Source organism: Mytilus californianus, unplaced genomic scaffold (genome assembly GCF_021869535.1).
Source record: "Mytilus californianus isolate M0D057914Y unplaced genomic scaffold, xbMytCali1.0.p SCAF_2, whole genome shotgun sequence".
In the NCBI taxonomy this organism is placed as follows: Eukaryota; Metazoa; Mollusca; class Bivalvia; order Mytilida; family Mytilidae; genus Mytilus; species Mytilus californianus.
The window spans coordinates 81,186,281-81,199,354 of record NW_026262668.1 but is presented as its reverse complement, the minus strand read 5'-3'; the positions used below and the strand labels follow the sequence as shown (position 1 = coordinate 81,199,354).

Sequence of the window (13,074 nt, the reverse complement as noted above, 5' to 3'; positions counted from 1 at the left end):
TAAATTTTGCAATGTCAAAATATAAGTAGAATGTAGGACCATAAGTTTTTATAACTGAATAACAAATGCATATTTAGTTATGTTTTAATTAGTCAAAAACAAAATCAATGTTTGTTCCGATAAAAATAAAACAATATTTAACAGTCAAAGACTTTACACGGATCGTATCTAAATTTTCGGACTAAATGTATAGAGTAGAAACACAGTAATATTCCAAATGCTTTTAAGATTTTATGAACAGTTATTTTTTTCTAAAAATTACCGCATCAATGATACTTCATGTCAAGCAGAATGGATGGCTACTGGTTTGGTGATACTCTGGGGAACGAAACGCCCACCAGTAGTGATATCGACCTGGTTGTAAAAAGTCATCAGATATACAAGACACATGATTTAGTTCTCCAGATGCGCCATACGTCTACTCAAGATTCAATACTTGGACTCGAATCAAAACAATTGGGATGCAAAACAAATTGCAAAGTTGAAGAGCATTAAAAATCATAAATTCCAAAAGTTGTTCTAGAATGAAATATGAGCTACAGATATCTATGCTTGGACAAAGATTATGTTGAAATATAAAGAAACCGATATTAGGAATTTATCCCAGTTAGACAGCAAACCAGCGACAAAAAACCTTTGTTTTTTAAAACTTTAAAAAATGGTTTACTTGCAGATGAAATGTGGGGAAGACAGGGATTCGGAAGTCCCTTTTCTGAAGATTAATTTGAAGTTATGCTTAAATTAACAAAATACAATGTCATTTTTTTGTTTGTTTTGTAGTTAACCAATATAGTTAAACACCACAAATGAAGCTATCTGAATATTTGACATATTTGTTATACATCTGATTCAGAAACCGCGATTCAGGAAGGTGCTGCCTGAATTTGAATGAAAATATCAAGTTAAATTTTTTTGATATGTAGAAAGTTATCTATTTGCGAATTAGAATTTGAATTATTCTTAATATCTAGCATGCTCGAGATCCTCATTTCCTTTAATAATCCTTGATCTATCTACATGTGACGAAGTGTACTAAGTGGACATCCTGAACCATTATGTATGTTTACATTAAATGAAACGGCTCTTGAACGAACGACGTTCGAGGCGAAAAAAACACGGGTTCTTACAAATTATATGACAGTGCATCTGTTCGAGAGAATTTGCATGTTTAATATATTCCATACAAGCCGATTCAGTGCAGTTTCTTGCTGATAACTATATAAAAAAATTAGATTAGGTATGATTGCCAATGGGACAACTATCAAGCAAAGTTCAAATAAAGTCGACGTAAGCAATTATAGGCAAGCCTTCAAAAATGAGATAAACCCATACCGTATAGTCGGATATAAAAGACCCGACATGAAAAATATGAAACTATTCAATTGAGAATACTAACGGCCTAATTTATAACCAAACAATTAGCAAAAAACAAATATGACGGACATGATCCAACGACAACCACTGAACTACTGGCTCCTGACTTGGTACGGGCGCATTACATTTGAGCGCATTTGGGAATTAAATTTGTTTACGTTTGCGCGCAGCTTTTAGTTACATTTGCACGCATTCATTTGACAGGTAACACAGGTAAATATCAAAAAAATCAAATCAAATATTTTTTTCAAATTGAATATTAAAAAAATACTTTAAGTGATTGGTCATGATAAATCCCGTAGTACCTTAAGACAAACATGTTACTTAATTGCAAATATTTCCGAGTAAATTGTATTCTATTTCCTAATTTTATACTGATTTAGTAAATAATTTAACATGTCGATGCACCTTAAATGATTGCAAAGTATTTCACCAGATTCCTTATTTCCTATTTGGGCATCACTACCGTCAGAAGAATCCACGCGTACTACATGCAACCCGGAATCATTCCATGCTCAATACAATGAGCAATTTTATTCAGTACATTCATGTATTTTTGTATTTTCATAAAGCAGTGGGCTTCAAATATTCAGCACGTTACAACATGTAAAATCAGTACTTTTAATCTTTAGATTTTTTATGTTTTTACATTTTAATCTGTATACATTTTCAGGACTAAGTGCTTGTTCTTAATATAACAGACTTATCCTGCTCGAAAATAATACTCAGTTTGAATATTTCTGACGTCGTAGAATTTCAGAATCTTCACTGTTGAGAGAATTTTGCATTTAAAAGTGCAAACAAAATGCATTTGCAAATAAACTCTGAAAACTGTTAACTAGTGAGAGAAACCTTTCAAGTGTAAGAACATTTTGTTGTACAGTTTAAAATTCCAGTTGAAAAAAGGGAAAATACTTTCATATAGTATTATAGATTTGTTATCGTCCTGAATATACATGAAACAAAAAATTTCACACTGGAAGTTAAGATAAAGAATATCATACTGGCCTGATGACACAGTTATCGTCCTTTGATTTTCGTTGTATTAAAACAGTGTATTACTTGAGAAAAAAACTCATACACTTTCCCAATTTATTTATTTATGTTTTATGCATAAAATACACTACAAAAGAGATGGGTGTTGCATTTTAAGGTTAGTATTGACTTTGTTCAGTTGAAAACGGTAAAAAAATGAGTACGTCTGAGTAAGAACCGTTGACGTTTTCTATAATTTTGATATATTTTGTCCTAAGAGTAGTACACTTCACTTTAAGAATCGAAAAGAGAAAACGCAGTCGGGATTTTTAAAATTTGTATATAATTTGTACTAAAGAAGTGCACTTAAAATTTATGTTATTGGACATAAACTGTACGCTGCACCCAACAGTTATAAAGTGAAATGGGAATTCCCAATAATATCGTGATTTTTGTTTTTTCTACTTGTTTTTCTGTAATAGATTTTGTTCATGGAAACTGATTTGATAAATAGTAATTTTAGAAATGAACCTTGTTTTTTTTAATCAAATGCAATCCTTTAGTTTGAACGGGAAATTTACAGAAAAGTAACGTGTATCGCTTTATAATACTAGATTTAACCCAGTATGTAATCCATAATTACTTGAAAGGTATTGCATTCATATTTGGAAAAAAAATGCAGAAAGTCATAGTGTTAACAAGGACATTTTTATCTTGATATACATATATACATAAAAGTCACAAAAAGTTTTTTTTCCATTATCTATTTCTATTGTATTTCTTAGCAATTTTGTTGGTCATTACTTGTTACACTGAATACCTTCTTGTATATTTTATAATTACCTAGTGAAATTACCTTGCTGTACACGGCATCACCAAGTGTTGAAGCAACTTTGTATGACAAATATGTCATTTGTGTGGTTTAATAATATTAGTCGAATAACTTGATGACAGATAAAAACTGACATTGTACTTAAGTTCATAAAAAGGTTTAAGTAAAAAAAATATCAAACATGGAAATTTTAACACAAATAATAAAAAAAAACAAAAGCAAAAGCAAAACAGAAAATAAAAATCACTTATATATATATACAACTAGAACACACCCGCGACTCCGTGACTGAATTAAAGTTCACATGCCAGCCTTATTATTAGCCTTGAATTTTTAGTATTTATATTGTCATTTGATAAAGTCATGTTGATTATATTAAGGTATACAGTTTTCTCTAGTTGCATTCAAAATCTTTCTGTTTGAACCCGTCCTGGATTTCTCACTACAATATAGTAGTGGTACTCCAAATAGTGGAGGGAAGAATAAGAAGAACTACAACCGGAAACTACATGTGACACACACTATTGGTACCGGTATTGGATTCGACCCGGAACTTGTTTATTATTGGTAATATTAATTATGTGGAAAACAAAAGGGCCTGGAATAGTATAATTTTTAATAAACACCATTGTCCTATATTAGTTATATATGAAGTTGAATTCTTTGATTCGTCGTTTTTACGTCATGCCGGCAAACAAATTGGACCTCGTTATTTTAGTAGTGTAGATACAGACACTACAGGGTAAAATAGGTGACCATGTATCTATGTTTAATGTCCAGAATAAGATGTCTAATTCATCGCCATTTTATAAAGTTTTAACTGATGTGGCTTCGTAGTAACAGTTTAAAAAAAGGAGAAGGTATGATAAGGCCAATTTTTTGCCCCTTCAATTCGAAAATCAAAAAATAATATAAATTTATCAAATAACATCCTTCAGATCTTCACAAGTCATTAGTTTGTAAGATATCAGAATCGATATATTTGAATTGTGTTTTACACATTTGCTGTATGGATCAAACTGCTTGCATTTAATTCAAAACTGCAATCAACTGCCTAAAATGGCATTAAAAAAACTTTAAGATGCCTTATAAAAAATATGAATGTGGGTAAAATATGGAATTGCTTCGGCTCATATATAATTTTGCAAGAAAAGAAACCAAGTGTTTACGGTTATTTAAGGTCAGGAGCCTCGGTGGCCGAGTGGTATAAGTAGTCAAACTACTGTATCGCTAGCTTGTCAACACTGATATTGTGAGTTCGAATCCCGCACGTGGCAGGTGTACTTGATTCCAATCTTATTTGACTGTTAGTGTTCCTGTCATGGTCGGTGGTTCTCTACAAGCACTCCGGCTTCCTCCACCAATAAAAAATTGACCGCCACGAAATAGGTAATAGTGCTGAAAGTGGCGTTAAACACCAGGCGATCAATCAATCAACCATTTAAAATATTATTTATATAAATTTAAATATATCTATGAAGTTTTAGTGACACCACAACTTACATGTCTGTTCTAAATGGTCCCTGAGATGATAAGTTTATATTCAATTATCAATGGACAACATATTTCTGAGAGGATTGAAATTTTTTTCCATTTTGGGAATTGGAATATCAGTGGCCAGAAAATAGCTCATATGCATACCCTCTCTTTTGAAAATTGAATACTGAGAATAAAAAAATGACTTCCAAAGCTCTCTCAAAGCGAAATGGGGAATTTTGTAAAAGATGATAAGCCTGGTATCTTTTATAATTATTTTACAACCACTGGGTTGATGCCACTCCTTGTAGACGTTTCGTCCACGGGGGTCTAAACAGCCCATTTGTTAGCACTTGTGTGTTGACATGAAATATCACTGATATGTTATTTTTTCTGCAAATTTACTGTTTATAAAATATGGATTTTTGAAACATTAATATGGTACCTCGGTGGCCGAGTGGTCGATGTTGTTCGTCTATTCTATCACCAGCTTGTCAACACTGAGTTTGTGAGTTCAAACACGGCACGTGGGATCGACTCCAATCTTATTTGACTAAAATTGAAAGTTTTCCTGCCTAAGTCGATGGTGCTCTCCGGGAAGTCCGGCTTCTTCCAGCAATAAAATTTGACCTCCCCTTAAAGCCTAAAGTGCTGGAAGTGGCGTTAAATATCAACATCCAATCAATCAATCAGTCAATCGAAACACTACGTACGGTGTCACCCCCCCCCCCCCCCCACGCGATATAGATTGCCTTAGCCTTATCTGCTTCACTTATGAGTCTTATGTAGATGTACAACATTATAAGCCTGGTATCTTTGATGAGTTTTTACACATTATTCCTGTCAACTTTTGTTCAAGATTGATATGAAGATTTAGAATCATGATTAAAGTGCAACTTTCCATATGATGAAATGGTAAATTATTTGACATCTCATGCCGCCTTGTATACTTCAAATGTGTGGTCCTTGTGGTGAATTTTATAATCACCATGCTCATGTCCTAAGTCAGGAGCCTGTTGTTCAGTGGTTGTCGTTTGTTGGTGTGGTTCATAAGTGTTTCTCGTTTTTATATAGATTAGACCGTTGGTTTTCCTGTATGAATTGATTTACACAAGTCATTTTGTGGCCCTTTATATCTTGCTGTTCGATGTGAGCCAAGACTCCGTGCTGAAAGCCGTACTATGACCTATAATTGTTTACTTTTTACACATTGCGACTTGGATGGAGAGTTGTCTCATTGGCACTCATACCACATTTTCTTATGTATATCATAATATTATTATTTTATATATTCTCATATTGTATTATGGAGAAGGCTTCATAAGTATAATTTACTTGTGTCTCACTAATTTTGCTTAGATTTAGCAAATGCAATTTGTTTAAACTAAAAAGGGGAGATCTCATTACTCTAGAATGTTCAACAGATCCTGCTTTATTTGAAAAAAAAATCATTGCAAATGGAAGTGGATAAACTTCAAATCCATATACATTAGATATATTCCCACAAAAATAACATAATACCTAAGTCTTTCAATATTAGTATATCTATTTTGAGCTAGCCTTCAGTAACTGTGCACATTTTTTTTTTTCGAATCAGTAACCAGGACTTTTTGTCTAGCTATATCTTACACCGAAATCTTTTGGGAGTCTGGTGAATTTTTAGATAGTTTCTGATAAAGCTATTCATTTCTTCTTATTTACTTTTCTGACTTTTCTGACAATTTAGTGCTTTATAATGGCGACAGTAGTTTATTGATGTTGAAATCTCTCAAATCGAGTACGAAGAGACAAACCAAGTAAAAAAAACCAAAAATGAGGAAATTGCATCAACTCATAAAGGAGCGAGACCGGGTGAGTTGACAGGGTAATCGCAATTCGAATCAACACTCAGTCAATTTGTTACAATCGGGAATAGGACACAATCGATAAGACTACATAAAGATCAGACGACTTAACTGGAATCTAAAACTGTTGATGGTGTCGATTTTAGTTGTTCGTCCTAATTACCCTCAAGGTTGCATTTCCGTAAATATTGACAATGCAATTTCCCATAGGAACTCCTTTTACGGCTAAAACTGTATCACTTTTACTATGAAGTTTTGAAAAAAATCATATCCTAGAATGGAATGTTCATATGCACTACTATTTTTTTCAAAGGTCAAACTATAGGGCTGTGCGGCATATTTTCAACGTTTATATGCCCCAAACTTCTAAGAGTTTAAACTAACACTTAATTTCTTAACTACCCCTACCTTAACTGTAGGATTACCACAGATTTCAATATAAACAATATGCATATGTATATTTACTGGTAACATTCCCAAGTTATGTCTCTATGAGATGAAACATAGAGATCATAACTGGGAACCAGTATGTAAACAAAATTAATTATCTATGAATATTTTATATCTCCCCAAAGGCGGCGTGGTTTGAGAAACAGCTGTATTTACAAAGTGCAACCTATAGGAGCATTCTTTCTGTTATTTTTAACATTGTCGTATCATATGGGGGTTTGGCTAGCCATAAAACCAGGTTCAACCCACCAGTTTTTCTTAAAATGTCCAATACCAAGTCAGGAATATGGCAGTTGTTATCAAATAGTCCGTTTCTATGTATGTTGGCGTTTGTTTTGTTGCAGTTCAGTGTTTCTGTTGTTCCGTTGTTTTCCTTTTATAGTTTGATGTGTTTCCCTCGGTTTTGGATTGTGATCCGGTTTTGTTTTCGCTTAATCGATTTATGACTATTGAACAGCGGTATACTACTGTTGCTTTTATTTAGGAGCACACCCCTGATAACGAAGTCTGTATAGAGCTAACATACACGAGCGAAACGTATTAATTGAGATATGAAAACGCCATACGATGGAGCAGAGTGTATTTCACTGCTGAGAAATGGGAAGTTTTGGTCAATTTGGAAGTTGAAATCATTACGTTTGTTATAGATTCTAGTTTTCTAGATCTATCAGTATTAATATCGAGGAAAACATCAAGATATGAAGCAGACCTTCTACTTTCGGATGTATCTTTCATATCAAGTTAATTGGTATATATGAGATGTAAACACTCATTGAAATATTGGTTATTGAGTGACAGGACATTATCAATATATCTGAACTCAAAATTATAGAACTTTTAATTTTGCAATATGTAAGGCATTAGTCTTACTTTATCAAATGTCGACTTATTTTCGTTTTTTGTATCGTGAGAAAGCTTTCTTATTGACGCATGATACCCTAAGTCCGCCGACCCCAAACCCTACATCATTTATAAGTTTTGAAAATGTTACAAAGAAGAAGGTAGCCCTCAGAAACTGTAATCCAAATAAAGATTATACATCAGACGTGGATATCATGGTATTAAAAACCTTTTTTATATAAAACAAATGGTAAACTTAAGGCTTTTTAGAAACATTTTGTTTCAATGTAAGGTGATAAAAAATTGAAAATGACACAATAATTCAACGTAGTTCATATAATCGTCAAAAGTGAACTTTAAAGTTGTTTTTGGCAAGACAAACTTAACCTAACCCATCATCTCCTTTTGAAAGTACTAGATCCAAGTTATCCAATTCATAGTCGGCGAAGCACATATTTGAGTAGAGCAAGGAAAGTTGAGATGCAAGAAAATGCTTCATGTTTATAAAATACTTTAACAAGCAACAAAGGCTGAAAATCAGGCTGAACATTAGGTGGTGCTCACTTCGGACATTGCTTAAATCCTTGATTACGTCGTTTGCACATGTCACTGTCAACTGGTTCACAAATACCTACAATAATAAGACAAATGACAATGTTATAAACTGACATATATCTACAAATCACTTAAAGGGGCACTAGCAGTCAAATTCATGTTCACCGATTTGACTCAAATTCTCATATTTGATTTATAACAATGTTAAACATTTATCCAAACTATTAAAAGTCAAAAATAAACAATTTACAGGGCATGGGCTCGATAATATGTAGCTTCATTTCGTGTGTATTTTAGTCTAGATGCCATCTTATTAACTATCGAGTTGACCTCCGAAGTCGTCCGTAGACCATATAAGCGATGTAAACATAAATATAGATATAAATAGATTAAGCGAACTCGTGCAATGGGCTTTTTCTATGTCTTTTTAATTTCGTATTAAAGATTAAAAATATACGTTTATCATCGTTTTTACCTGTATAAGAATGATTTCTGTTGATCGAATCAGTCAATCAAATGATTTACTTTTGTTTCACTTTCAATGTTGACATTCTTTTCCTTTAAATAACTTTACACGAACAATTCATGCGTTATCCATCTCTAGCTAAGAGGTTAAATTGAAGTTCACATGAATACGGATTCAATGAGGTAGAATTATTCACTTGCAAGTGAATAATTCGTCATCAATGTTTCTTAGCTTATTTTGACAAAATTGAACCATACTGGCTGCTAAAAGCGAATAATTATTTCACTATTTCACTTTCATTGATGATTGAACAAAAAAACTCCTATTTTAGATTTTTTATATAATTCGTAGCTAGTGCCCCTTTAATACTAGAGTGGTGTAAACGACATACTTATTGTAGCTAAATAATAACTAAAACTTAAATGTTAAGATTATGTTACTGAAAATAAACTTCAAATTTGATTGAATGTCGGCTATAGTGCTGTACATTGGTATCAAGATTAAATTAGTATAAAGTGACACGACCAAATTGTTTTCTTTCTATATGTTATTGTTTAATGTTTGTGATATGAGATTCCTTCCTTGTTTTTGTAATTGAATATTATCATAATCACACGATATACAAGTAATATGTGTTCTTATCTTACCTCCTATAGATTTCTGGGGATATGATTGCTTAAAAGACTCCACGTGGTGACTACATATATTTGATATAGGGTGTCCTAAAAATATGGGGTTAGTTACCATATGGGGTTAGTTACCATATAGGGTTAGTAAGGAGTTACTTCTCTTTTAAAACAAAACGGAAATCTGAAAGGTTTCAACAGACGAAGAAATTGATGATGAACGATTGAAATAAATTCATAAAACAAATTTAAAGCTAACAAGTTGTTATTGTTGGCATTTGTTTTTTGTATATACAAATGGAAGAAGGTTCTTAATACTGTATTGAAGACTTAATCACTTTGGTAGGCCGCTAGTCTACATACCACATGTGAAGATAGTCGGTAAGATAAATTCGTTACATGGTGTGCTAGTGACCTAATACGATATATATGGGGTCAGTAAATTCCATATTGGGATTCGGACTTCGCTCTCACCCCATATGGAATTTACTGACCCCATATATATCGTATTAGGTCACTAGCACACCATGTAGCTAATAGTATTCAAACAGTCGTACTCAGAATTGGAAAGTAGACACGATTTTCATGATTGATTAATTGATTGGTTTATTATTTGTTTTACGTCCAATGGCAAATATTTCGTGTATAATCCGGACTAGACGGAATTAACAATAAATCCAATAGGTAGTTTCTGCAAAGTGGGATGCAGAGTTCAAAATTTAAGCTGCGTGGAGCATTGGATTGGATAAGGACAGACATTTTGTATTTCTACATCCCGCACATCCAAAAGAACGCCCATAAGCATGAGTTTTTCTATGGGTTCAAATGATCATAAAACGATCCTAACTGCGCAACCCTGATTATTCATTGACATGAATCTAATTTTAGTATGTTAAAACCAATTATTAAAATCAAGTTAAGGTTGTTCTACCGAGACACGATTCAGTTGAGACATTTCAACGTTTAAAGTAAATTATAAAAGTAGTTTCTTATTTATCTGGATATTTTTGACTCCGTTTCAAGTATCGCAATACAAAACATAAGCTTACGTATTTTTAAAGACATAACATTTCATGTTTTATCATTTTCTGTTCTTCAAAGGCCCAAGAAAATTTAATTCCATTGTTTAGTTTTTGGAAGAGGGACGAAAGATACAAGAGGGACAGTCAAATTCATAGATCGAAAACAAACTGACAACGCCATGGCCAAAAATAAAAAGACAAACAGACAAATAATAGTACAGATGACACAACATAGAAAACTAAAGACTAAGCAACACGAACCCCACCAAAAACTGGGGGTGATACTGACTTGGAAAATGTAAGGGTTTACATATGAATATTCTTTGTTCGTTGGATATTCAAGATGAAAATATTTAAAGCATAGTTATGTTGAAAAAGATTCAAGAACAAAGTCGTCACTAAAATAAGCACGGTGAAACAAACTTTTTTTATATTAATTCCAAAATAACACATGAAGGCCAGTTCATAAACAATTTTTAGGAAATAACAAAAAGAACATTTTAAAACTGCACAAAGGTCGGCAAATGTAACGTCTACCACCATATATTATGAAAAGTAAATAAAGTTTTGAAATGAAAGTTTAAAAAAAAGTGCTGACTTATAGATTATATACCCTATTTCAAATTCATCAGGTCTTTCCATCTGATTAATGTCGGATATTTCACTCTGTTCCGTTAGAATTGAATGTAGCGGTGCTAAAAGCATTTCTAACATAGTTAAAGATCAAAATTTAATCAGGTTGCAGGTCTCTTAAATGAATTAATTTCGGCTATTTCATTGCCAAATATACTAGTTTTAGAATTTGTTTATAGCTGCCAGAAAGTTAAATTCAGTCCAAATCTCCAGTCCAATTTATCTGAAAATCAAGCACGATTACACTGCTTTTAATTTTATGACTCTTCATAGCAGCAACCTCGGTCTACAGCATATTTCAAAATAACAAAATGACAATACGATTTGAACCTTTGTTTGTTGTCCTTAGCCGGTCGTTTTGAAATTTAAAATATACTTCAAATGTAAAATATCCATTAAAAATTGAGGGTGCAACATTTTAGTTGATGACGCTTAATTTCACCCAAGAAAGAATACATGTTTATTTGGGATCAGGACATGCTTTTTTATATTAAGATCATTTTAAACATCTTCGGTCAAAATGGACGATTCAGACTTAAACTTGTGTACTTCATTTATGAATCCAATGTTGATACGATGATAATGTATGCTGAGATCTGTTGACAACATCAAAATAGTACTTCTTCTAGCTCCTAGCCCTCTTCCAACATGATCAAAACGTCCATACACCATTGTTCCTCTATTCTGCAATTTATCTGTGTTGTATTGGATTTCAAGTCTTCGAATCTCTGCAATATCGTTTGGGGTAAAACTTCGTGAAAGTCAGAATACACCTCTGTTGACATGTTTTGTGTTAACATATCGAATGAAATCGATAAACATCCCAATGGTCAGGATTAACGACAACACATTCGATGATTCAGGGATTATTATTAGGCGCATACAGATATTGTCTTTTTTGTCCACTTTTGATCTTTCACAGCCTTTTCGAGCTCTTAATCATAGGGGTATCTTTATTAAAATGTACTGCAAACCTCTATTCAATTATTTGATATACATAGCAATTAAACAAAGCTGGTAGACATCCCGATCTATCTCTCTATCGAATACTCCAGAAATACATGGTTGTTGTACCAAGGCCTGGATAGAATATCAATACAAATAGCAATCATTGGTACTGGATAATAGTAGGTACATCTTTTTACGTTGATTTTTTTGCGATCAAATAACAAGTTCATGCAAGAGCTGTAGTTGTTGTAAAAATGACATTGAGGATGAGATACATTTCATTTTAAAATGTCCCGTTTATCAAGGTCTTAGATCTTATTTTATTAAACCTTATTATTGGAGAAAACATATTATGTATAAATATATACAATTAATGAGTTAAAATAATCTTAGAGAACTATGTAATTTGGGTAAATTTATATTTCGTACACAGAAATTAAGATCTAACATGTTGTAATATGTTTCACACTACCTTCTGCTATCTATGTATACTGTGTGTAGTTTATATGTTTTATGCCTATAGTTGTTATGATTTTGGTAAATAAAGATTATCATTTTGTAACATATTCGATGTGAGAACATTTTCTTCATATATGTCATCCTCTTCACCGCAGCTTTGTTGTTAATTAGGTATCTCTTTTTAGTCTGAGGATTAAAACACTTGAAAACTCGTTTGTTGTTTCTGATACGCAAAAATACTTCAAACCCAATTGTAACATCTGTTAGAGAACAATGACTCGAATTCCGCTCTCAATTATCTTCCTCATGTAAAACGGGCGTCAATTTATCCTTATGACTATACAATAATACCACGCTCTATTTGACGTTCGTTGTCCACGAGCTAATGTGTGAATGCCATGCGAGATGGTGTGCCGTTTGTATTCTTCTAGATCAAGTTGGTGTACAGAATATTTCAGTTGATGTTCATCGGCATGTTTACCTACTGCTATTTGATGCGGGTTTTATATTCATCAAATGTGTTGTTTTGTGTGATCTCTTCTTTGTTGATTACAATGGCCTTATAGATTTATCT

General features: G+C 32.7%; 2 protein-coding genes across 3 annotated transcripts in view; one reads left to right on the top strand and one right to left on the bottom strand.

The window, feature by feature from the left end:
* Positions 1-13,074, top strand: part of LOC127728308 (divergent protein kinase domain 1B-like) — a 302,906-nt gene that overhangs the window by 193,120 nt on the left and 96,712 nt on the right. The window lies entirely within an intron of this gene.
* LOC127728341 (temptin-like) overlaps positions 1-13,074 on the bottom strand; it is a 40,366-nt gene that overhangs the window by 2,155 nt on the left and 25,137 nt on the right. Inside the window, exon 4 of one of the 2 annotated variants that reach the window (XR_007994075.1) lies at positions 8,179-8,422. Coding sequence is in view for 1 of the 2 variants with exons in the window: in XM_052235693.1 (XP_052091653.1) it covers positions 8,352-8,422 (71 nt within the window). In the remaining variant the exon portion in view is untranslated. Of the gene's footprint in view, positions 1-8,042; positions 8,423-13,074 lie in introns of those variants that run through there. The other variant, XM_052235693.1, reaches the window with a different exon arrangement.